We start from the raw sequence: 27,104 nt of genomic DNA, 5'->3' as shown, positions 1-27,104 counted from the left end.
AATACAATCAATACAAATGTAAATTATTACTTGTTACCTTTAGATTTAGGTCTATCCCACACATAAATCACTCTTCTTTAATAGAAAGACTGAAAGCTGAAAGCGAATAAGCAACTAATAACATGCTCTGCTTTATGACAGGGCAAGTTTAATTAGCAGTAAAGAAAATACTCTTGCTGATTGACTGCGTGTACAGCCATCCCAGTGAAAATAATATCGCGTAAAGGACGGGATCTGTATTCAGGAGAAGCACGTGAAGGCAGCACGGAGGAGGAGACTGCGGTAACAATGGTGAAGCTTCAACAACTGGACGCTGCTAGCTGAATTAACGTTAGTGCTAAATGTGGTAAGAAGTCTTTCTGTGTTGATCTCACACTGACACGGGTTATTACTCGCACTGCTTGGTTTTCCATTAGTTTCTGTTTATTCTGACTTCCACCGGCCGGCTGGAAAAAGTGCATTAAGTTAGTAATAAAATACTTTAATGTAAAGGAAGCACAGCTAGGGGGAGCAGAAGAAGCGGAACAATCGTGTTGGATTGATTCATTTCGTTAAGCAAGCCTACGTGTTGCACATTTTTCATCTTGGTGAAATCTCAAACCAGCAGTAACGCGTGTAGCTTCCGGTCATATAACTTTGTAATTGTGTTGTGTTGGTGTCGCAGCTTGTTTCCATGGTTTCCTTCTCAGGCCTACAGTAGTATATAGGTAGCATGCATGTGGGCACTGAGATGTGACTGTAGACAAAGTGTCTGTCTTTCACTGCCTCTGTGTTTCAGGCCTCATGGCTAATGTTTAGCTCTTATGTTTCATGTCACACACTGATGATACGTTTGCTGTTGCCAGGATATCCGAGCTCTAACTCAGGGATACAGCCAACAATGAGGACATGTCCTGTATTTCTTCTTTCTTCTCTAGACAAAGTGAACAGACACATGAACAGGAGGACAATTGACTGACGCTAAAGTTGAACATACATTACAGATATTTATTTATATTTTTATATATATATATATATATATATATATATATATATATATATATATATATATATATATCTCTCTATCTATCTCTATATATATATATATATATATATATATATATATATATATATATATATATATATATATATATATATATATATAATCTCTATCTCTAATATAATATATATATATATATATATATATATATATATATATTCGTAAGCGCAAATGCAGTCAGGTGTGAGCATGCAGTCTTAATGAGGTGAGTCAGGTGACAGGTACAGTTCACTGCCCGGAGCCTCACTAACAACTGGAAGTGTGCATGTTAATCCGGAACAAATGTTTACAAGGATTGCATTATTTATTTAAAGCTATCATCATAAGTAAAGCATATTGTCTCTAATTGATTATTTTATTTATTAGTTCATTATTGATCAGAATTGTTGGCAGTCGCCTTGGCTCTCAGTTTTAGACCTGTGCAGAGCTTCAGTCTGTAAATAGGCCACTTTATAAGGTGCTAATATGTCAGATGCGGTCGCCATATAATGATGTGTTTCTGTTCTTCTCTCCTGTGTCACTACTGTGCTCTTGTGGGTCTCAACTACATCAAGCCTCAAGCAACATGACACCAGACAAAAACTCTGCATGAATGAAACCCAAAGAATCCAATACAGCTACACATTTAACCTTTCTTCTGAAAGTTACTAAATTGGTATATTCCTTTAGTTGACAGGACCTTCCTACATTTCTTCTTTCCAATGGAAGCCGAGGGATGCATCCAGAGGTGGAAGATGCATCTCCCAGAGTTTAAACAGAGCAGGAAATGCTCCATTCCGACTGCAAGGGACAAAAGTGTTACTCTGGCTCCCACCTGCAGGTATCTGACAGACAGACAGTATGTCATGAGAACGCCTCTGTTCTCTGCAGAACAACATCCATCCATCTTAAAGAAACACACAGAGAAGGTGAGGATGACACACAGTGGAGTATAGACTTCATGTATCCCTTTAGTTTCAAGAGGAAGTGAAACTGCATGGAACAACAGGAGCATTACAGACGTGTGCTTCATTATGAGGATTATAAATGTCATGTGGTCTCCTGTATGAATCTAAAAGTCAGCTAAAATTTCTAGTTTAAATGCGCAAACTTGTTTCATATATACTGTACTGTACTGTACTGTAACTTTTATACGAATGAAATTGCTCTCACACAGTTAACATCTCACTCAATTAACATCTTATAGATTAGAATGTTTTCATATAAAATTAAAACTTTCTCGTGATTACAGTTTTTCTTGTAAAATAACGACTTTGTCTTATGAAACATAAAAAGTTTCTTTAAATATTTAAATTTTATTCTTAAAATCGTTTTATATTTTTTCTGTCTTCTTTTTATTCACAGTAGTATTATGTTGTATAATCTGTCCCTAAATATTCTTTCTTTCCGTCTTGTGTTGATATAAAACACTGTACTTGTCACCTTCTACCTATCTTCCATGACATGGATGATAAAATGTATAAAAGGATTCACTATGAAGACAAAGTCGGTTTAAAAGTGGGAACACTCTTCTTCTTGCATATATCTGAAAACCGCCATTATAGAACTTAAACATAACAGAGAGACTGCTTTGCTTTAACTGACAGATGAAGCCATGTCTGAAATCTGTCCATTTCTGCCTTGTAGGAGAAACAGTTGGATGTTAGCAGAAGAGAAGAAAAGCAGCAACACACTGACATTACTTTCCTGAGCAGAGCAAGAGAGGAGCTGAGTCCGGAGAGCTTCAGCCTCTCTCACAGTGACATGTCCCTTCCCTCAGAGCTCAGGGCCAGACTGTCACTTTTCCCTGGCAGCAGATCAGCTCAACGAAGCCTCTTGAGCTCCAACCTGGAAGTCCAGAGACTAAACCCCCCTGTGAGACTGCAGCTGACCTCCACTGTACTGTATCCTACCTACAGCCCACGCTCAGGGAACTCCAAGGGGAGAGGTGGGGGAGAGACCAAACTGTGCTCTTCTGGAGGACACTCGCGACATCCAACGTCTCCCTATCAGGCAAACTACTGGGCCTGTGCCATCCCCAAAGCTTTGCCTCCATCTCCTGACAGGCAGTTTGCAGTCTGGGACCACAACAGGGAGTACCAGGTGCTGCTGGACTACAGCTACCCTCTGAAAGCAAGACAGCTGCTCTGTGAGGGAGACAGCCTTGAGCTGCGAGGACACTCTCTCAACCTGCAGGACTCAGGGATTGAACTGGACCACCTCTGTAGCTCCGGCAGCCTGTCACCTGACCTGCAGGGGCTCAGATCCTCCGAGACCTTGCTCTCCCTGGCAGACCCTGTGGCTTTGGATTGCAGTCATCATCGGCACCATGCACAGTCCAGGTGTGTATGTGGGGAGCTGGACGAGGACCTCTGGCCTCTTCCAGAGCAGCTGGAGGAGCTGCAGCTGCTGTCCAGACAGGTAAGGACCCACACTCACTCTGCATTACTGATGATAATTTTCCAAAAGTAAGTTTTTACATTCCATTCATTTCACCATGGTCTGAAACTCCACCTGCAGAGCCTAACTCTGGTTTAAGTAGGTGTTTCCTCACAGTGCACATGCATATACTGAACATCTGCATTATATACTAACAGTATAATTTGTAATTACAGTCCCATACTGCAACAGAACATAGTACTGATATCATGAATAACTGGAGGGTCAATCTTTTTTAAACAGCACAGGCCTTGGAACATGGCCGACACTGAAGTCAAATGCTCCTTTCATAATGTACAATCTCAGCACTTTATTCACTCTGCAGAATGTTTTAGTTTGGTCATTCTGGCCAAGTGAGAACAAATAAATGTTTTCAGTTCTATGTATATGTAGCCTACATACATATATATATATATATATATATATATATATATATATATATATATATATATATGTATATGTATATGTATATGTATATGTGTATATATATATATATATATATATATATATATATATATAATGTGTGTATATATATGTGTATATATATGTATATATATATATAATGTGTATATATATATAATATATATGTATATGTATATACATATACATAGATATATAGAAGATATAGGATAGATATGAAATATAGAGAGAGAGATGGTAGAGGTATATATATACAGAGACAGAGAGAGAGAGATATATATTATAGAGATATAGAAATATAGATATATATATATATATTATATATATATATATAGATATATATATAGATATATATATATATAGATATAATATATATATATATGTATATAATATATATATGTATATATATATATATATATATGTATGTATATATATAATGTATATATATATATTATGTATGTATAATATATATATGTGTGTGTGTATATATATATATATGTGTGTGTATATTAATATATATATATATATAATTATCTCGCTCTCTATCTCTCTCTCTCTCTCCATATATATACACCATAGTATACCACATAGATATATACACATATATACACACATAGATATATACACATATATATGTATGTATATATATATATATATATATATATATATATATATATATATATATATATATATATATATATATATATATATACACATTTCAAGTCACGTCCTATATATTATAAACACGTCTCTTCTAATGGGCATCTTCCCAGACGTCTTCAAAACAGCCGTTATAAAAACCCTTGCTAAAGAAACCTAACCTAGACAGTAATACGCTGACCAATTACAAGCCAATATCTAACCTTCTATTCATCAGCAAAATACTAGAAAAGTCTCTGTCCAAATAAACTCCTTTCTTAAAGAAAACAACATCCTGGAGGAATTTCAATCAGGCTTCAGAGCATGCCACAGTACAGAAATTGCTCTGACTAAGTGACCTCAGACTAAACTCTGATACAAACAAGGTCTCAATTCTTATCCTGCTAGACCTGAGCGCAGCATTTGACACGATCGACTATGACATCCTAATTAATCGTCTAGAAAAACTGGTTGGTCTTTCTGACTGTGTATTAAACTGGTTCAGAACATATATCAAAGGGAGAAAGTATTTTGTCAGGCTCGGAGATCATGTGTCAGAGAAGCATGATGCCCACTTTGAAGTTCCACAAGGGAACTACCTCGGTCCATTACTGTTCTCCCTATGCATGCTACCACTGGGGGGGACATCATTAGAGAATACAATGTGTGCTCTCATAGCTACGCGGATGACACGCAACTGTACATCTCTGCTGAACCAAATGATACTACAGCTATTAACTCCATTACCACCTGTCTGTCAGCAATAAATAAATGGATGAGCAATAATTTCTTAAAATTAAATAAGAACAAAACTGAAATCCTACTAGTAGGTCCTGTAGCAAAAAGAGAGATGATGCTGAATAACATGGGGAAACTTACTCCTTTGATTAAACCTGAAGTTACAAGTCTTGGTGTTATTATAGACTTAGATCTAAGCTTTAAATCCCACATAAACAAGGTGACAAAAACATAATTCTTCCACCTTAGAAATATAGCTAAAATCAGACAATTTATAAATCAAAAGGATACTGAAAAACTAATCCATGCTTTTATCTCAAGCCGACTCGATTACTGTAATGCACTCTTTACCGGCCTTCCAAAAAAAACAACGGAGAGACTTCAGCTCATCCAAAACGCTGCAGCGAGGCTGCTGACTAGAACCAAGAGGAGAGACCAGTGTTAGCCACTCTACACTGGCTTCCAGTAACTTTTAGAATTGATTTTAAGGTCCTCCTTCTTGTATACAAAGCCCTAAACGGAACCGCACCAAGTTACACTGCCAACTCTCTAATAAACTATGTGCCCCCAAGAACATTACGATCATCCACTACTGGTTTATTAAATGTTCCCAGAAACATCCAAAAGAAAATTGGGGATGCAGCCTTTAGCAATTATGCACCAAAGCTATGGAACACTTTACCTGCAGACATTAGGGAGGCAAGCTCGCTCAATATCTTCAAAAGTAAGCTAAAAACATATCTTTTTACTTTAGCCTTTTAATAGTGATATTTTATATCTCTTTACTTTAGCCTTTTAATGGTGATATTTCATATATTTTTATCTTAGCCTTTTAATGGTGAATTATTACTGGTTTAACATTGAATGTGTAAAGGTAACTGAGATACATTTCAGAGTGTGTATTTTTGAAAAACTTGAGATCAAATAGACTGTTTTACCACAGGAAAAAGAGGAAGTTTCTCTGATAAATGTGTTTACATGTTCTCTACACAATTAGTGGAAAAGTGAAAGATTAAAGAATATATTGGAGAAAAACTGGCTTTAACCGATAGGTTTCATAAAACTTAACAAACAGGGGTTTGTTTATGAAGCAGGCTTTAACCAAGATTTTGCCAAAAGAATCTGGACTCTGAAACGTCTGTGTTTTATACGTAAAAAAGGTCAATAAAGAGGTTGACACTGTAAACGTACAATACAAATATATATACATATACCGTCTGCACAGCAATTTCTTTATGACATGTCTGATATGTACAAAACACAATCTTTCAAACCAGCTTGAAATTGTATTGCATGTTTATACATGTCTGCGTAAAAAAAATATCTAATAACATTCATAATAAAAGATGTGGTTTAATTGATTGAGAGAGCAATGATATCAAATTAAACAAATATATGAATTATGTACATGCATGTGGTGATTGTATTTTTAACACGTCATGTGCAGGTCTACTGGTGCTACATCTGTAATGTGCAGATGACGTACAGTCTTTATACTTACTAGTGTACACACAGCTTCCTCCCCAGTCTGGATGTCCAATAGATGGTCGCTGATCATAAAGGTATCCTCAGTTCTGTCAGTGGCTTCATTCACCAATGTTTCAATACCAAAGTAATAATAGGGTGATAGTTAAAAGTTAAATAGACTCACGCTTTTACTCAAACTACAGAATAAAATGGGGAAGCCTGTTATAAACATTGAATCTATACTTAATTAAGCTAATGAAGTGTAATTAGCTAAAGTTATTAATACTACAAACAATAACACACAGATATTGGCTAGGGCCTGGTGTAAACTCGTTACATACAGTAGGCCTAGACCGATTATGGCTTTATGCTTGTAACAATAAATAATTTAAACAAGTAGCACGGCTTACCTTTGCTCTCTCCCTTTTGGCGAAGGCATTTTGTCGTCTCTTTGGTGGAGGACTCTGCACCGGTGGACGTGTTTGAGTCGGCGTGCTGGCTGGGGTCTCGGCAGTATTGTAGGCATAGCTTCTGCGTTCAGTTTTAAATTCTTTTTGAATCTAATTTCCTTGGCGGGCATAGTTTGTTTGAAACACGGTCTCTCAAAGTGCTGCCCACAAATCATCGGTTTGATCGACGCACTTGTCTTGTCCATAAACGCGACATTTTATCATCTTTTGGCAACAGAAAGCTAGATTTGGAGATGGCCCCACATCCCCATACAACACATCGCTTGCCAATTATCCTTGACGATCGATTGTTGTCCATTCTTTATCATAATAATAATTGACATCACTCTTTTCTGGACGCTTCAACGCAGACAAACACTGGCAGCTGTGTTTTACTTGTGATGTCATCACCCGAACATTACCGAAGTGGATGCTCCCAGCGCAGCGACCGATTGTTGTTAGCAGAAGTCATTTTTATGCTGTTATGATCGTGATTTATTATGAATACATCAATATAAAATATATATATATGGCACATTTCACAATAGATATGCAACCTCTATCATATACCAAGCCCAATAACACTGACGACATATCATTTTGTAGGCCTTTTAACATCAAAAACTTGCTAGACATCCAAGTTTTTATGTCCTTAAGGCATGCTTGAAGTTTAGCCAATTGATTGGTTCCGTCTGGTTTAATTGATAGATATAATTGGGTATCATCCGCATAACAATGAAAGTTTATAGAGTGGTTTCTTATAATATTGCCCAAAGGAAGCATATGAGGTGAATAGAATCGGTCCAAGTACAGAACCCTGCGGAACTCCAAGACTGACTTTGGCAGTCATGGAGGATTTATCGTTAACACATACAAATTGAGATCGCTCAGATAAATAGGACTTGAACCAGCTTAGTGCGGTTTATGCCAACACAATGTTCTAGTCTCTGTAGTAGAATGTCATGATCAACAGACTGTCATGTCGAAAGCAGCACTGAGGTCTAACAAGACAAGAACAGAGACAAGTCCTTTGTCTGATGCCAATAGAAGGTCATTGGTAACTTTCACCAGTGCCACAACAGCAGGTACAATCAGCTCCTCAAACTAGCAAGCACAATTAAAATTCAAAATCATAGCTTTGAGCCCACTTACCTATAAAGCCTCATAAATATCCTCTTTTCAGCAATATTTAAAAAAAAGACGCTCATAAGCCATTGCCAGATGTCCACACGTTTGTCTCCAGTAAAAAGATATCCACTGTGAACTATCGTCACATCATAAAAGCCCATGAACAGCTGTTGCAATCTGTGAAATCAGCTGATCGTTTTTTACATTTTTTTATCATAAACTTTCATAACGTAATATCTCGTGCATTCAGCGCTGTCCAGTTACTTCCTGAATGTTAGGCGGAAGTTTAGCATTATATTGACACTTAATTTGAGCCAATCGGAGCTTAGATGAGTTTACAAACTTCATGAGCCAATTAACTTGATAAGAAAGTGCCCGCCCTCTTCTTTCATTGACAGGCTGACCCAGGATCAGCTCAGACTCCCGGAGACGCGCGCATCGTAATGCTAATGAACGGCTCATCCGTTTGATACGTCATATCCTGTGGGTTTATTTTTTATAAATTGTATTTATTTTCAAAATTATATTTATTATGTCAGAAGAAAATACAAGAAAAACATAAATATATTAGAAAAAAATGAGTTTATACTTCACTTACTCTGTGTGATTACTACTAACAGGGAATATGGGTATATAATAGTTATTTATAAATAAATAAAAATAATATTTATTAATAAATATTTGTGTACGCCTAGTGTTACTCTTAGAAAAGCCTGTCTAATAAATTATGTTTTTATCCCTTTTTATCTGAAATTTGGTGGTGAACTTGATAACACTTGGTTCTATGTTTCTATTGTGTATTTCAGCTCGGGACTACCAGCTATACCCATCTTCAGGCATCTTTTTCAACAACGAAATTCTGGCGGAGTGTATTTTCTTCAAATTCAGTATATTCAGACCACTATTACTCAGTGCCAGCAGCACTTGGAGTGATTATTAACTGGTTTGCAAGAACAATAAGAGAGTTATATTTTCAATGAGACCAAAATCATGCAGCTGGTGCAAATGGTTGAAGAGGAGCTTTCAATTTACTTTGGGTATGTCGTTTGTAGGTATTTTCAGGTAAATTCACCCACCTGTTAAGAGTTAAGGGTAAAAGTTCTTTTACCAAACAGTTTAGTTGGAATCTGGTCTAAAAGACAGGTTGATGGCTTAGACGACGAGATTGTTGAAGTTAGTTGGTTAAGGTTGATTGGAGTAAAACAGTTTAGATATATTTCAGGAGTTACAGATGTTTTTGAAATTCCGGAGGTTGAAGTTAAGTCATTACCAATTGAGGTCAGGAGGAGATTAATTTTGTCTCTAATAATTATAATTTTATTGTTAAAGAAGCTTTCTTATACGTTTTAAGATGATCTAACCAGACTAAACGAGATTCTTCCAATTTAGTGGAACGCCATTTACTTTCAAGATTTCTCGACTTTTGTTTTAGTTTGTGGATTTGTAAATTAAGCCATGGAGCTTTCTTTTTCTGTTTTATGATCTTCTTCTTTAGAGGAGCGACAGAGTCGAGTGTTATTCACAGTGAAGCTGTAGCGCTATCAACAAGATGATTAATTTGGGAGGGACTAAAGTTAGCATTGGAGTCCTCCGTTATATTGATATTGAGTCCTGGTATTGAATGCTGATGGAATCACTTCCTTAAATGTAGTCACAGCACTATCAGATAGACATCGAGCGTAGGATATTTTGCCTACTGGCTTGCAGTCCAGTAACAGGACTTCAAAAGTTATTAAAAAATAGTCTGATAAAAGAGGATTATGTGGACACACTGATAAACGTTCAATTTCAACACCATATCCCAGAACAAGGTCCAGAGTGTGGTTTAAACAGTGAGTTGGTTCATGTACACTCTGTTTGAACCCAATTGAATCTAATATTGAGATAAATGCATTATTAAGGCTGTCACTATCAACATCCACATGAATATTAAAGTCACCTACAATAATTACTTTATCTGTTTTAAGGACTAAACTTGATAAAAATTCTGAGAATTCAGATAAAAATTCAGAATACAGACCAGGAGGGCGGTACACAGTAACAAATAAAATTGGCTTTATTGTTTTCCATGTTGGGTTTGAGAGCGTAAGAACAAGGCTTTCAAAAGAGTTATAGTTTCGTTTAGGTTTAGGATTGATCAAGAGTTTTGAGTCAAATATGGCCGCAACTCCACCTCCTCAGTCAATGCTTCGAGATATGTGAGTATTAATATGACCAAGAGGAGTGGATTAATTTAGACTGACATATTCTTCATGTCTCAGCCAGGTTTCAGTGAGACAAAATAAATCAATCTTATTATCTGATATTAAATCATTTACCAATCTGATGTTTAAGAACCCACATTACATTTTTCGATTTAGTTTTTGCAGCGGTTGTGTTTATTTTTATTAGGTTTTCATGTATAACTCCTCTTCTGTTAACCATAGATTTTATTCATTTCAATGGTCGTGAGGCAGACACAGTCACTATGGGGATTTGAGTGGGTGACTGCCCGGAAATAAGCACAGAGAAGTGTGTAAGACTGCAACTCTGTCGCCTGGTCTCAACTCCGGGTTGTCATGGATTAGGTCCACTAATAAACTTTGTAATATTATTGGATATGAGATCTGCTCCATCCAAAGTAGGATGGATGCCATCACTCCGAATCAGACCAGGTCTTCCCCAGAAAGTCCGCCAATTGTCTACGAAGCCCACATCATTATCTGGACACCACCATGAGAGCCAGCGACGGAATGATGACATACAGGCTAAACATGTCATCATTCGAAAGATTTGGCAGAGGACCAGAGAAAACTATGGAGTCCGAGAGTGGGGAGAATCTGTTAGAAACAGCAAGAGTTTGGTGGTGAACCGTGGGCTTCTGATAACACTTCTTTTGGACAGTCACCCAGTCTCCCGGCTGCTCGGGCCCCGCTGGGGGACAGCTAACAGGAGATACCACTGGTCGGCCCGCACCGGCTACAGGGGGCTTGCTAACAGCTACAGTTGCTAACCGTTGACTAACCATAACTGAGTTGAGCTGGAGCTGCCGAAGTATGCTACCAGCAACACAGAAACATTAACAACCGGAAATGACGCGCTTACTGTAAAGCACAAACACCCTCTTTATTTGGTCCTTGTGTTCAGGTGAGGAAGGTGACGGCCCAGCTGAGCTGGCCCATCACAGCCAGCAGGGAGTCTCTGCAGCCAGGCACAAGGTCCATCCTCTCCTCCGTCACCCTGCCTGAGAAACAGGAAGCCGATCAGGACACACATGAAGGAAAAGAGGAGACTGGTAGAGAGGAGTGGAGAGCCGCTCATACAGGTATGACTGGACTTTATTCCAGTTACATCACAACACATGTAATAAATGTGCCAGTTGCTTGTGCTGCCCTATATTGGCTAAACATTGGTGCAGGATAAATATAGAATAATAATAAAATATTGGGACATAACAATATAGCCACTTAACAATGATAAAGACAAATGTATTGTTTTATGCATGCATACACATGCACCCCATCTGCAGTCAGTTGAACACCGCAGCTTCAGTCCAGTACTGACACTGCTAGGGTGACACATTAGAGCCGAACATTTTTCCTCTCTTGCTTTCTGTTGATATCTGTCCAGCAGTGTACTGTCACGGCTGGTAACAACTTCTAAACTGTCTAGATGTTATTACCAGCAGCAACAGTGACACTGCTACTGTTTTCTCCTTGTGAGTCTGTGTGTATGTACTTTGCCATGTGTTTATATTTCTGTCTGTCTGGCATTCTGTCTGTCTCTCTCTGTGTTTGTTTGTCTGTAGACAGATTTTGTCACTGCGGTAGCATTGCAACCGTGCAAGATGCAGTCAGATGTGTAGTTGAGATCAAAATGGACCATTAATCACCCCCCCTCTGAATGCTCCTGGCCCAATATGTCCTAGCGGCTGGTGGGTCCCATTGCAAGATGGACTCTAGTTTGTCTCTGAGATTTCTTCCTCCACTTGAACACAATAGAGGTGAATGGAGTTTAGCTTGTGTTGCTTCTAGCACTGAACCATTACATCTCAAAACTTCTGAAATCCATCTTGTGTCCATCAGCAGCTGATCACAGGGACTCTGCGGCAGTGAGGAGGAGTTCTGGAGCATGGGTGGAGCCTGCAGGAGGGGGTGGGGGACTGAGTCCATCCAGAGTCAGGGGGGTGGAGGTTCTAGTGTGTGGCCTCAACCTAACTAGCAGCCAGGAGCAGCGGGAGCACAGTGACTCCCTGATGCAGCACATCCAGGTAATATTTCTAAAAACACTGCCGTCATGGTGACAAACAGTGTTTTGACTGCATGCTTCATGTTTCAGGTCTTCTGCTTGCAGCTGGAGCAGCTCATCCAGCAGCTACGTGCAGTGTCAGAGAAGATGGAGGTGCTGGCTGCACCCACTGTGGACATTGACAGTGTCAAGTCATCTCTGGCTGAGTACCAGGTGAGGACTGAGCCTGCTCCACATGTGCTTCTGTTTCCACTGGCTGTCTGCATAGATGGGCACACATTAGCCAGGACCTTTTCTAACACAAACTGGGAGCTGGTTCCGCGGGAGAGGAGCTTGATAGCTGAAGGCTCTTGCTCACATTCTACTTTTAGAGACTCTAGGAACTACAAGTAACCCTGCATTCTGGGAGCTCAATGCTCTAATTCAGCAGTCCCCAACCTTTATTGCGCACGGACCGGTTTCATGTAAGAAAATATCTTCATCTATACGGCTGGCATAAAAACAAATATAAAGTGCATAAAAAACTCACCATTACGCTGAATTAGTGGGAGCCCTGAGCTTTTGTCTCTGCAATGAGCCGGTCCAATAGGGGTATAAATTCTTCACCAATGGTAAAAGGTTTTTTCGCCTTAGCAATAGATCGTGTGCATGTGACATCACGCTTATTTCCCAACCCAGAAGTCAACCATGTTGGTTGGTATACACAACCAAGATGGCGGCCGTTCACGTGTGAGTTGCTGCAACGCTTCATAATTTTCTTTGTATTTAAACGTCTAAGATTGAAAGAAAATGCCAATCTTGTGCTCAGTGTATAATTATGGTAATAACGCTACTCGTGACCCAGAGAAACGGTTCTTTAGATTTCCTAAAATCATCAAAAACAACGATCCACAAAAGAGGGATGAATTACTGTCTACTGAATGCCGTAAACTGTGGATTTAACAGAAGAAAAAGCACAATTCACCCGTGTGTGTGGCGTCCACTTTATATCTGGTAAGAGCTCATGCTAAAGCTATGTTTACGTTAAACATTTGTGCTTATGATATACCCGAACACTGTAAGACCTTACTTCTCGTAACTAGGAGAAGCGGCAAAACTTTATGATAGCAGCCATTTGCTCTTTTCTTCTGTGCATGTTTTTGTTTTGCTTATTCTTGAGCCTACTTCACTTGCGAAAAGCAAAGCACCAATGTGAGAACATGCTTCGCTTAATCCAGCCATACAATCACAGTGTGCGAGGATAACATCGCCGCTCTTCTCACTCACAAACCACGGCTTGAGCGGTGTATCTCAAGCTCTTTGAGAGTGATTTACACGGGCATGGACGAGAGCACCCTGTCATCTTTCAGTGGTTTGGTAAGAAGACTACCAACCCAGCCAGAAACAAAGAAATTATAAGCATCTTAGCGCTTGTATGCCTTCATTTGTGAGTTGGTTGCCCACAACGTTTGTAGCACAAGGTAGTTCACAATATCCGGATATTCAATCGGCGGTAATTACTCTAAATCCTCAATATAATCTGACGGCTTTAGCGTATTCGAATAAAGGCCGCAAATTTTGACTTTTTCTCTGAATCTTGCCTTTGCAGAGGACTCCAGAGAGTCAGAATACTTTGAAGAAGTCGGAGTTGTATTGTTATTGTTGTTGCTTTAGACGCCATTGTTGATTTGTATACCAACCAACATGGCGTCGCACGCATACGTCACACAGTTTTGTCACGTGTTTGCACACGAAGAATACAGTTAGTCACTAAGTATGATGCTCTCCGTGCACTCGCATTTGTTGATGTGGTGGTCATCAGTAATTGTTTATGTCCTTCTTGTTAATGTTTTTTTTCTTTCAAAAAACTCCAAGAGCTTATCTGTTAACGCCGGGTGCCGGCTTCGTTGCCTCATTTGCGAGCCTGTATATTATGCAGAGCGACGCATGAGAATCACCTGTAGCGATAAACACGTATTTTAAGTAGGACTCCTGATATTGTCTTTTAAATGCCTCCTCATTGGGTATTTTCCCTTTTCCAAAAAAGCTCTTTAAAGACGTTTTCCACTCATTGTTGCTTGTGGGCTTAATTTCTTCAAGTAAAGTATCACTTGACTGAGACGATCGTCTTGACATGTGTCAAGAGACACAGACGCACAGACAGATTTATCCGATTTTTCAAAATAAAACCTCTTTCAAAGTAAAATATTTTACTTTTTACTTTATACTTTCTGTGCAGTTTTTTTTTGCTTTGTGCATTCACATTCCCTCCTCCGCTGTACTTCGTGAAGGGCGGCGACACACACCGACAGTCAGAGAGGAGAAGAAGTAACACAGACCTCTTCAAGCCTCTTATACAATATATACAGTAGGGCAGGGGATTCTCAATGGGGGCGTTTGTAGGCTATGCTATGTTGTTGAATCTAATATTTGAAAAAAAGAGCAAGGCAAAGTCCTTGCATGTGAAAATTTCACCATGAACGTCGTGTTATTGACTTGGTTACATATTTACAAGAGGGGTGTTCCCCTGAAAGCACCGTGCGTCCAGCATCCAGACACACAGTAGCTGTGTCTCAATTCAGGGGCTGTAGACCGATTACGTCACAGCAGCCGCAACAGGGCCGTCCCATTTCGGAGACTCAATGCGCCCAGAGAAGTAATTTTCTGACGAAAGATGGCGCCCCTCGAACCAGCAGTAGCGGCAAATGGATATACTTTTAAATGTAAGTATTGGATTTCGCCTCGCTCGAATAGCTAATGAAACAAATGTTGTAAAATCAAAGGACCTTAAAACATAAAATGTTCGCTAAAATGATAGGTTACGTTAGCGGCGATGCTAGCTGTTTGGAGCAGCTGTACTGTGCAGGTTGGCTGCTGGCATCCGACCTAAATGAGCCTTTGAAGGTAGAACTTTTAAGACCTTAACTTTCAAACCTAAGAGTTACGAGTTTGATTTATATTTCACAGATTGTGGCCATTGTATAGAGATCATTTATACTTCATATTACCCGCTTGGTTTTCTGACAGTTAAATATCACTTTAAAAGTCCAGTGCAATTGTTGGTTGATTATACATATTTTATTATTTATAATATGTGTACTTATTTTGCAACTTAATCTTCTTTTGTTTAGTGGTGTATAGATAAACTTGCTCGAACATTTTATTTTGTTTCAGGGAGAAGGAGACGGAGGCAGAAGAGAGGAGAGCAGGGAGAGGATGGACAAACTCTTCTCTCTGCTGGAGAAACTTGTTGACAAATTAAATGTAAATTAATTGAAATAAATAATATTTATAATGATGAATATTGTGTATTTATTTTCCATGAACTATAAATGAAAATGAATGAAAACTTTTTTTATATGCCAAAAAGTGACATGTGACCTTAAGGTACGTGACGTGTTGCTGGGCAAAAGTAAAAAGATACATTTGCGTGGCTTTCTTTTTCCCAGAAGCAAACTACAAAGCTTATCTTTGAAATGGCATAGAGTAAAATGAAATGCCGCCAGTATTCTGTTGAGTATCTCAATTATGGATTTGTGCCTTCCCCCACCAATGCACAACTTCCGATGTGCTTATTGTGCGAAAAGGTTTTCTCAAATGAGGCCATGAAACCCTCACGTCTCCAGGACCACCTTATCAAGATGCACCCGGAGAAAGCAGACAAGGAGCATCCCTTTTTCCAGATATGCATGGTAGGAGCACCATCAGCAGTCTCTTCTCTAGGAAGACCAGCCAGAGTGATAGTGGGTTACTGGCGTCATACAACATCTCCCTGCTCATAGCTAAATGTGGACAGCCGTTCACAATCGGAGAGAAGTTGGTGCTCCCTGCCATCAAAGAGGTCATCTCTACGGTGATGGAGCGTGATCCCACACAGGTGCTGAAATTGCTCCCACTCAGCAATGACACCGTGGCACGCAGGATTAATGAAATAGGCGCTGATACAGAGGAGCAGCTGTGTGTCATCCTGCGGGACTCTTATTTCAGCATTCAGCTGGATGAGACAACCACCTCAGACAACAACGCCCTGCTGATGGCCTATGTCCGCTATAGGGCCTCCAACAGTAAGGAGATGGCTGAGGAATTTTTGTTTTCTAAATATCTCAAAACCGACACCCAGGGCCAGATCATTTTTAATGCGCTTCATGCGTATCTGGAGGAGAAGTCAATTCCCATTAGCAACATCCTGGCATGCGTCACCGATGGTGCTCCCTCCATGGTTGGCAGGTACCGTGGCTTCACCACTTCACAACCTTGTGGCCAAATCTAAAAGTCCAGCTCTTCACGAATCACTTAATATAGCAGTCAAGGCAATAAACAAAATAAAAGCCCGTGCCCTGAATGACAGACTGTTCCGACAGCTGTGTCAGGAAAATTATGAGACATTTGAGCGTCTTCTTCTCCACACTGATATCCGCTGGCTCTCAAAAGGAAACTGCCTTGCTCGTTTTTGTGAGCTGTTTGACAGCATCGTGGAGTTCCTGGGGCAGGTTGATGCAGATCTCTGGGAAAAAGTAATGTCCAGCCGCCGCGACATCATGTACCTTGCAGACCTTTTTGAAAAAATGAACAAAATCACACTAAAGCTGCAAGGAAATGGCATAACCCTGGTCCAGTGCAAGGCAGTCATCCACAGTCTCACCTACAGGCTGGATCTGTACAGGCAGAGCATGAGCAGGAGGCAGTTTGCTCATTTCCCACAGCTGACCAAGGTGATACTTAATTTCATCACTAAATAGATATCAAATCAAATCAAATTTATTTGTATAGCCCAATATCACAAATTATACATTTGTCTCAGTGTGCTTTACAGACTGTACAGGTTACGACATCCTCTGTCCTTAGACCCTCGCATCGCACAAGGAAAAACTTCCTAAAAGAAACTCCAAAATTAAAGGAGAAAAAATGGAAGAAACCTCAGGGAGAGCAACTGAGGAGGGATCCCTCTCCCAGGACGGACAGACGTGCAATAGATGTCGTGTGTACAGGATAAACAACATAGTACAAATACAACATTTGACAGAAATTATGTTGTGTTGGAAAAAAAAGAAATAGAAAGTATGGATGAATCCAGGAAAATGTCAATAAGGCTTCCCGGTGTCCAGCAGGCGCTGTCACGATTCATGATCCTGACGTAAACCTTATCAGTGGCAACCTGCCACATGAGAGACAGACACTCCGGGGATGATACCCCGGATGGTGAGTTAGTAACATACATTTACATAAATGCATACAGATAGAGAGGGGGAAGACGAGAGAGGGAGGGGAGGAGAGAGGAAGAGAAGGAAGAGAGCAGGGAGGTGTCCCCCGGCAGTCTAAGCCTATAGCAGCATAACTAGGGGCTGATCCAGGGCAAACCTGAGCCAGCCCTAACTATAAGCTTTATCAAAAAGGAAAGTCTTTAGCCTACTCTTAAATGTGGAGAGTGTGTCTGCCTCCCGAACACAAACTGGAAGCTGGTTCCACTGGAGCTTGATAGCTGAAGGCTCTGGCTCCCATTGTACTCTTAGAGACTCTAGGAACCACAAGTAACCCTGCAGTCTGGGAGCGTAATGCTCTAGTTGGTTTATAAGGTACTATGAGATCTTTAAGATATGCTGGAGCCTGACCATTAATTGATTTGTAAGTCAGGAGAAGGATTTTGAATTCTATTCTGTATTTTACCGGGAGCCAGTGCAGTGCAGCTAATACAGGAGTAATATGATCCCGTTTCCTTGTTCTAGTCAATACACGTGCCGCTGCATTTTGGATCAACTGAAGAGTTTTAAGCGACTTTTTGGGACAACCTGATAACAATGAGTTGCAGTAATCCAGCCTTGAAGTAACAAATGCATGGACTAGTTTTTCTGCATCATTTTGAGACAGGATGTGTCTTATTTTTGCAATGTTACGTAGATGAAAGAAGGCAGTCCTTAAGATTTGTTTTATGTGGGAGTTAAACGACAGATCTTGATCAAAGATGATGCCAAGATTCCTTACAGTGGTGCTGGAGGCCAAGTTAATGCCATCCAGAGCTTCTATGTCATTAGAAAAAGCGTTTCGGGGGCGTTTAGAATAATAACTTCAGTTTTGTCTGTGTTTAACATCAAAAAGTTGCTAGACATCCAAGTTTTTATGTCCTTAAGGCATGCTTGAAGTTTAGCCAATTGATTGGTTTCATCTGGTTTAATTGATAGATATAATTGGGTATCATCCGCATAACAATGAAAGTTTATAGAGTGGTTCCTTATAATATTGCCCAAAGGAAGCATATATAAGGTGAATAGAATCGGTCCAAGTACAGAACCCTGCGGAACTCCAAGACTGACTTTGGCTGTCATGGAGGATTTATCGTTAACAAGTACAAATTGAGATCGCTCAGATAAATAGGACTTGAACCAGCTTAGTGCGGTTCCTTTTATGCCAACACAATGTTCCAGTCTCTGTAGTAGAATGTCATGATCAACAGTGTCGAAAGCAGCACTGAGGTCTAACAAGACAAGAACAGAGACAAGTCCTTTGTCTGATGCCAATAGAAGGTCATTGGTAACTTTCAACAGTGCCGTCTCTGTGCTATGATGAACTCTAAATCCAGATTGAAAAACCTCAAATAAACTATTATTATGTAAAAAGTCACAAAACTGTTTTGCGACTGCTTTCTCGAGGATTTTAGCGAGAAAGGGTAGGTTAGATATCGGCCTATAGTTGGCTAAAACCTCTGGATCAAGACTAGGCTTTTTAAGAAGTGGTTTTATTACAGCTACTTTAAAGGATTTTGGTACGTAGCCAGATAATAGAGACAGGTTGATCATATTTAATAACGAAGTGTTAATTAAGGGTAAAACTTCTTTAAACAGTTTAGTTGGAATCGGGTCTAAAAGACAGGTTGATGGTTTAGACGATGAGATTGTTGAAGTTAGTTGGTTAAGGTTGATTGGAGTAAAACAGTCTAGATATATTTCAGGAGTTACAGATGTTTTTAAAATTCCAACAGTTGAAGTTAAGTCATTACCAATTGAGGTCAGGAGGAGATTAATTTTGTCTCTAATAATTATAATTTTATCGTTAAAGAAACTCATGAAGTCGGCACTACTGAGAGATATAGGAACAGAAGGCTCTGTAGAGCTGTGGCTCTCTGTCAGCCTGGCTACAGTGCTGAAAAGAAACCTGGGGTTGTTCTTATTTTCTTCTATTAAGGAAGAGTAATAAGCTGCTCTGGCATTACGGAGAGCCTTCTTATACGTTTTAAGATGATCTAACCAGACTAAACGAGATTCTTCCAATTTAGTGGAACGCCATTTACTTTCAAGATTTCTCGACTTTTGTTTTAGTTTGCGGATTTGTAAATTAAGCCATGGAGCTTTCTTTTTCTGTTTTATGATCTTCTTCTTTAGAGGAGCGACAGAGTCGAGTGTTATTCGCAGTGAGGCTGCAGCGCTATCAACAAGATGATTAATTTGGGAGGGACTAAAGTTAGCATTGGAGTCCTCTGTTATATTGATATTGAGTCCTGGTATTGAATTAAGTGCTGATGGAATCACTTCCTTAAATTTAGTCACAGCACTTTCAGATAAACATCGAGCGTAGGATATTTTGCCTACTGGCTTGTAGTCCAGTAACAGGACTTCAAAAGTTATTAAAAAATGGTCTGATAAAAGAGGATTATGTGGACACACTAATAAACTTTCAATTTCAACACCATATCCCAGAACAAGGTCCAGAGTGTGGTTTAAACAGTGAGTTGGTTCATGTACATTTTGACTGAACCCAATTGAATCTAATATTGAGATAAATGCATTATTAAGGCTGTCACTATCAACATCCACATGAATATTAAAGTCACCTACAATAATTACTTTATCTGTTTTAAGGACTAAATTTGATAAAAATTCTGAGAATTCAGATAGAAATTCAGAATACAGACCAGGAGGGCGGTACACAGTAACAAATAAAACTGGCTTTATTGTTTTCCATGTTGGGTTTGAGAGCGTAAGAAAAAGGCTTTCAAAAGAGTTAGTTTAGTTTAGGCTTAGGATTGATCAAGAGGTTTGAGTCAAATATGGCCGCAACTCCACCTCCTCGGCCAGTACCTCGAGGAATGTGAGTATTAATATGACCAGGTGGAGTAGATTCATTTAGACTGACATATTCTTCATGTCTCAGCCAGGTTTCAGTGAGACAAAATAAATCAATCTTATTATCTGATATTAAATCATTTACCAATTCAGCTTTCGTTGATAAAGATCTGATGTTTAAGAGCCCACATTTAATTTTTCGATTTAGTTGTACTTTTGCAGCGGTTGTGTTTATTTTAATTAGGTTTTCATGTATAACTCCTCTTCTGTTAACCATAGACTTGATTAGTTTCAGTGGTCGTGGGGCAGACACAGTCATTATGGGGATTTGAGTGGGTGACTGCCCGGAAAGAAGCACAGAGAAGTGTGTAAGACTGCAACTCTTTGTCCTGGTCTCAACTCTGGGTTGTCGTGGATTAGGTCCACTAATAGACTGTGTAATATTATTGGATATGAGATCTGCTTCAGCCAAAGTAGGATGGATGCCGTCACTCCTAATCAGACCAGGTCTTCCCCAGAAAGTCCGCCAATTGTCTACGAAGCCCACATCATTATCTGGACACCACCGTGAGAGCCAGCGACGGAATGATGACATGCGGCTAAACATGTCATCATTCAAAAGATTTGACAGAGGACCAGAGAAAACTACGGAGTCCGACATTGTTTTGGCAAATGTACACACCGACCGCACATTAACTTTAGTACACTCCGATTGACGCAATCGCGTGTCATTACCGCCGACGTGAATAACAATCTTACTGTATTTACGTTTAGCCTTAGCCAGCAGTTTCAAATGTGCTTCTATGTCGCCCGCTCTGGCCCCCGGAATGCACGTGACTGTCGTCGCTGGTGTCTCAAAATGAACGTATCTCAAAATTGAGCTACCGATAACCAGAGTTTGCTTCTCAGCTGGTGTGTCACTGAGTGGGGAGAATCTGTTAGAAACAGCAAGCGGTTGGTGGTGAACCGTGGGCTTCTGATAACACTTCTTTCGGACAGTCACCCAGTCTCCCGGCTGCTCGGGTCCCGCCGGGGGACGGCTAACAGGAGATACCACTGGTCGGCCCGCACCGACTATAGGGGGCTTGCTAACAGCTACACTTGCTAACCGCTGACTAGCCATGGTGCGGAGCCGCTCATCTATCCCTCTAAAACTCGCCTCCAACCCTGCGTATAAACTACATTTAATACACGTACCATTATCACTAAAGGAGGCCGAGCAATAGCTAAACATGAAACACACCGAGCAGGAGAGAGCAGAAGAGGGAGATGCCATCGCTAGCTGCCGAGCTGCAGCAGCTAACGTTAGCAGAGCCGAACGGAGCGTAAAGAATTGAGGATTTAGCGAGAGTCGCTAAGAGAAGGAGGATAAGGAGAGAGTTGTAAGTGCTTAGGAAGTACAAGTATAGGTTTAGATAGATGACAGGTAATTAGCCGATGTAATCAAGAATATAACAACATTAACTGGGTCAAGCTGGAGCTGCCGAAGTATGCTACCAGCAACACAGAAACATTAACAACCGGAAATGACGCGCTTACCGTAACCACGTAACCAACGTTCAGCTCTATATAATAGGCCCAATGTTATTACAATTAGGCTAATATATTTTATGTCTTTGAATACATTATGTTGTAATGTTTATTATATTGACTTGTCTAAAATATGGGCCCAGGGTGTAATATGTGAAAAAATCATGAAATGTTTTTATTCAGGAAAAGGAATCTACAATTTCGGAACATAATTAACAAATATTTTATAATAATTTCTTATTTAACTCATCAAGTATTCTAGTGTGATATTTTCACTGGCTTACCCTTTCCTCATGTGGAAACATATGGACTGAAGTCATGCAAAACAAAACATGCAAGAATTAAATAACCATTTCAGTCACATGGAAAGCAACACTCGGCCAGGCGTGCTAAAACACTCAGCTCTATTGTTGCACAATCACGACAGTGACAGCTTTGACAAAAGTTTGTTAAAAATAGTTTAGAAATTGCACCCTGTATAGGCCTATATATGCACTACAAATACAAAGAACAAGCAATACAATACAATACAATTTAATCATATGGTCTCCATAAAGAAAAGTTTGCTGGTTATACTCATTGCAGGTGTTTGAGGCACTTACCGATGACCACCTCCTCATTTACATTGACCACCTGAGGATGGTTAAGGTGGACATGGAGATCCGCTTCAAGGACCTCCTGGACCTCGATGTTCCCATCTGGGTGGTGCAGCCCTTTCAGGCAGACGTAAACAAATGCGAGCCCGCAATCCAGGAGCATCTTATCGACATTCAATGCAACCATGAGGCCCAGGCTACTTTCCTCACCTCTGGCTAGGGCAGCATGTGGATCAAATATGCTGAGCTTTACCCGGCTCTCTGGGAGAAGATCAACCTGCTTCTTCTTTCCTTTCCCACAACATATCTGGTTGAACAGGGATTCAGCCAGGTCCTCCACATGCAGTCCAAGTACCGAAATCGCTTGGACTTGATGGCCTCCGGCGCACTACGGCTGAAACTAACTTCTCTGCAGTGAAGAAACTGGCTGAGAAACACCAAGTGCAGGGCTCACACTAACTATGAAAGCAAGTTCGCTTATTCTTTTTAAAGTTAAGAGGAATCCTTGCTATTGTGCAGTACCCTCAGAATTGTTCCTTTGTTGGTGGCTCGTTTTCCGCTTAAGTGTGCAAATTGTGTCGCATTTCTGAGACTGCTGTTTTTAACACCAATTCAAATTTGAATGTCTGACCCATTGATTGGCTGCAGTCTATGACACCGATTAAAGTTTGAATCTCAAACTTTTACCATTGCATTTAACACTTTAACTTTTCTTTGCTCCCGGGGTACATGGCATATTAGGGAAATTGAAGGTAAAAACAACAACATCCCCCAAAAATCTTTTTTGAGAGGGGGGCGTTAAGCGACCTGGATAATGGATAGGGGGGTGCTGGCCCAAAAAAGGTTGAGAACCACTGCAGTAGGGGGTCCCTGCACCACGCTACACCAGTTTGGGGGTCCTTGGCCCAAAAGACCTGCTCTAGTTCATAGGTCTTCAACAGGGGGTCCACGACCCAGGTGGTCCGCAGAGGTACTGCAGGGGGGTTGTGAAATTGTTTGTAGATGAAGCAATTTTTTAATAGTCTCTCTTAGTCTCTCTTGAGAATGAGACCCTGTGTCTCAATGAGATGTTACCTGTATAAATAAAGGCTAAAAAAAGACCTAGCAGGTACAATTGTTCAAAGAAAACAATAAGTAATGCACTCAACCGCCATGGCCTGTATGCACGCTCACCATGCAAGACTACATTGCTGAAGAAAAAGCATGTTGAAGCTCGTTTAAAGTTTGCTGCACAACATTTAGACAAGCCTGTGAAATACTGGGAGAATATAGTCTGGTCAGATAAGACCAAAATTGAACTCTTTGGATGCCATAATACGCACCATGTTTGGATGTCAAATGGCACTGCACATCCGTCCAAAAACACCATACCAACAGTGAAGTCTGGAGGTGGGAACATCCTGGTGTGGGGCTGTTGTTCAGCATACGGCACTGGCAAATTTCATATAATTGAAGGAAAGATGAATGGAAAAATGTACCAAGACATTCTTGATAAAAATCTGCTGCCATCTACCAGGATGATGAAGATGAAACGAGGGTGGACATTTCAGCAAGACAATGATCTCAAACACACAGCCAAGGAAACTCAGATGGTTTCAGAGAAAGAAAATAAAGCTCCTAGATTGGCCCAGCCAATCACCTGACTTGAATCCAATAGAACATCTATGGAAAGAAGTAAAGATCAGAGTTAATAGAAGAGGCCCATGGAACCTTCAAGATTTGAAGACTGTTTGTGTGGAAGAATGAGCCAAAATCACACCTGAGCAATGCATGCGACTAGTTTCTCCATACAGGAGGCGTCTTGAAGCTGTCATTACCAACAAATGCTTTTGTACAAAGTATTAAATACATTTCAGTAAGCGTGTTCAATACCTTTTTCCTGTGTCATTCCATTTTATTACACATAACTTAATTTCTGAACTTATTTGTCTTGGTTTCTTTGCATGTGTGGATTGCATGGGTTATTACCGACATCTGGTAAAAATTTCATGTCAATAGCACCTATTAGAAAAATGCTGACGTGTTCAATACTTATTTTATCCGCTGTATACTGGTATTTATGGAAACTAAAGTCAGATTGTATGCTTCAGACCAGCGTACACTTGGTTTTTCATAGTCGGCTGCAGGTGACGAAGTGTAGATGAACAGAAAAATGGGAGAGGAAACTTACATAAAAAAACATTTGTTTGAGAATCCAGGACAATTGCATGGATTTGAGTTATGGCAGTCTACACAACCATCTGATCTCTGGCACACATAAAGTTAATTTCGATTACTTCTCTTTTAGTGTGTGTGTGTGAGAGAGATGTTCATTACAATGGAAAGCAGTGTTTCTTGCTCCTTGTGTAACGTGATGCTCTTGTCAGAGTTTTCAGAGAGCAATGAGCATCCAGCAGCCCCTGACCTCCAGAGTTCTGCACAGCGGCCAGCTTCTCCTCAGCTGCATCAACACCATGTCTCCACGTAAGTCTGTAACATGCAACACTCTGAACTAAGACTTCTTCTCATCTTTTATCACTGAGTGGCTCTCCCTCCCTCTCTGTGTTTCCAGTTTTAAGAGACACCCTGCAGTTGATAGAGAGGCAGTGTGGAGTTCTGGAGAGCCACTCGCAACACCATTTATGCTCCATCCTGTCTGCCATGGACAGCCTCAGCCTGCAGAACCAGCAGAGCCGAGAGGAGCCGCTGGCCTCCACGCTGTCATAGGATTTATTTAACGTACTTTTTTCCAACAATTCTGTTTTATGATACAAGGCTGATGATATGTTGATGTGTTATGTTGATGATGATATGTTATGATACAATTTGAACATGTTGGTGTCATGTGTATCAGCTAGGTATGTTTGGAAATAGTTGAGTGTCTAAACTCAACTGATCACATTGAATATACATTACCTACATTTTCTATTATGATTTTTATACTCATAATTACTGTCACCATTGTATTGATCTGTCACTTGTAATGTCTGTTTGAATATTAAATGTCATTTTCAAACTATTATGGTGTGTGTGTGCTCTCTGGTATGAACATTTAGAGGAGATCAGGTCAGACTACTTTAAGATTTCAAATGCTTCAGAGTACAGCCTGCATTTTAGCCTAAATGTTTGTACTGCCGCTAGACCAGTACAGTACCGATAGGATTGGGTTTTTTCATTTCCCTCTGACGTCTCAGCATCCAAGGTCAAGTCACCACTGGGAGTAGGGTTTCAGTGTAACGGTACGGTCAAGACAGAAGGGAGGTGGGACTTAATTGCACGACACAGAGGCAGATAAATGTTGAATAGAACTGGTCTTTACTGAAAACTTTGCAGTTGCTATGGTACACGCATAGACAGTTGAACATACAAAGTATCAAGGGGTAATCCAGGAGCAGAGTCGGGTCACGGAAACAGGTTTGGTACACGGGCAGATACTCAGTGTAACAGCACAGCAGACACTCAGCGTAACAGCACAGCAGACAAGGATCAGGCAAGGGCAGAATCGAGTCACAGAAACAAGGTCGAGGAAGCCAGGGAATCAAACGCTTGGGAAACAGGAAGACAGGACTAATGCTGGAACTCTTGACATCAAAGTACAAAGACGAACTGGCAACGAGAGACAAACAAAACAGACTCTATATACACACCAAGAAGTGAGAGGGAACGAGACACAGGTGAGGACACTAACAAACAGATTGGGAACACCTGGGGGTAGGAAGTAGAAACAACAGAGAACAGGTAATTAACAAAATAAAACAGGAAGTACAAACACAACACAAAACATCTAACGAACAGGCCGAGACCTAATATTCAGGGTATACAATGATATAGTTATTGACCGGATACTTATCCACAGTATTAAACAGAAACAGACATAAGGGAGTTACATGGTGAGCTACAATGGTAACATGGAGTGAGCAGGTAGAGGAAGCGGAGATGGAGGAGGAAGAGGCAGCAGCATCACTGGAGACAGTACAGCATAAGTTTGCTACTAAACGTAGGAGAATTAAGCCAAAGAAAGCATCCAGTGATGCGAAAAACAGTAAAGTTGGGGAAGAGGGACAGACTGAGAAGGCAGGGACAGTCCTTATTTATTTCTGGAGTGTTTTTAAACAGAGGAAGGGGGATTTTAGGCAGTGGTGGGACCATGGTAAGACTGAAATAAAAATGCTTTGTCAACAGCACACTCTCATGTCACACAAGACATCACCAGATCTATGAAAGACCTGGAGGGTGATATAGTGGAACTAGAAAAAAATCAGTGCGTCCGCAGGAGATCGAGGATATATTGAAATCCTCAAAGTTAAGAAAATGACTTTAGCTAACCTGCTCAACGTTAAAGTACAGGGTGCACTGATCCGGTCCCGGTTTCAAAACGCCACCGAGTTGGATGCTCCCTCTAGCTTCTTCTTCGGTCTGGAGAAAAAGAACGGACAGAAGA

The 27,104-nt window shown here is 40.2% G+C and overlaps 1 protein-coding gene across 4 annotated transcripts; it reads left to right on the top strand.

The window, feature by feature from the left end:
• Positions 1 to 229: 229 nt before the first annotated feature.
• Positions 230 to 25,683, top strand: cep68 (centrosomal protein 68). 4 transcript variants are annotated; one of them, XM_029450449.1, is made up of 8 exons: positions 230 to 346; positions 1,709 to 1,947; positions 2,666 to 3,439; positions 11,425 to 11,602; positions 12,366 to 12,547; positions 12,616 to 12,738; positions 25,051 to 25,147; positions 25,236 to 25,683. In XM_029450449.1, exons 2-8 carry the CDS (start codon positions 1,741 to 1,743, stop codon positions 25,388 to 25,390), a joined length of 1,716 nt encoding a protein of 571 aa, XP_029306309.1. In that variant the 5' UTR covers positions 230 to 346; positions 1,709 to 1,740; the 3' UTR covers positions 25,391 to 25,683. The 4 variants fall into 4 exon arrangements, with proteins under 4 accessions (XP_029306309.1, XP_029306310.1, XP_029306308.1 ...); XM_029450450.1 differs by having other exon boundaries at positions 12,363 to 12,547; positions 25,060 to 25,147; XM_029450448.1 differs by having other exon boundaries at positions 12,363 to 12,547.
• The last annotated feature ends 1,421 nt before the right edge of the window (positions 25,684 to 27,104 follow it).

This window comes from Cottoperca gobio, chromosome 15, assembly GCF_900634415.1.
Source record: "Cottoperca gobio chromosome 15, fCotGob3.1, whole genome shotgun sequence".
NCBI lineage: Eukaryota > Metazoa > Chordata > Actinopteri > Perciformes > Bovichtidae > Cottoperca > Cottoperca gobio.
The sequence above is the reverse complement of the archived record's forward strand: the minus strand, read 5'-3'. Positions and strand labels throughout refer to the sequence as shown.

Coding starts and splice junctions, on each gene's coding strand:
- cep68 (XM_029450448.1), top strand. CDS start 1,741: ATGGAAGCCGAGGGATGCATCCAGAGGTGGAAGATGCATCTCCCAGAG. Junction 11,603..12,362: donor GTGGAGAGCCGCTCATACAG/GTATGACTGGAC, acceptor TGTGTCCATCAG/CAGCTGATCACAGGGACTCT. Junction 12,739..25,050: donor CATCTCTGGCTGAGTACCAG/GTGAGGACTGAG, acceptor TGCTCTTGTCAG/AGTTTTCAGAGAGCAATGAG.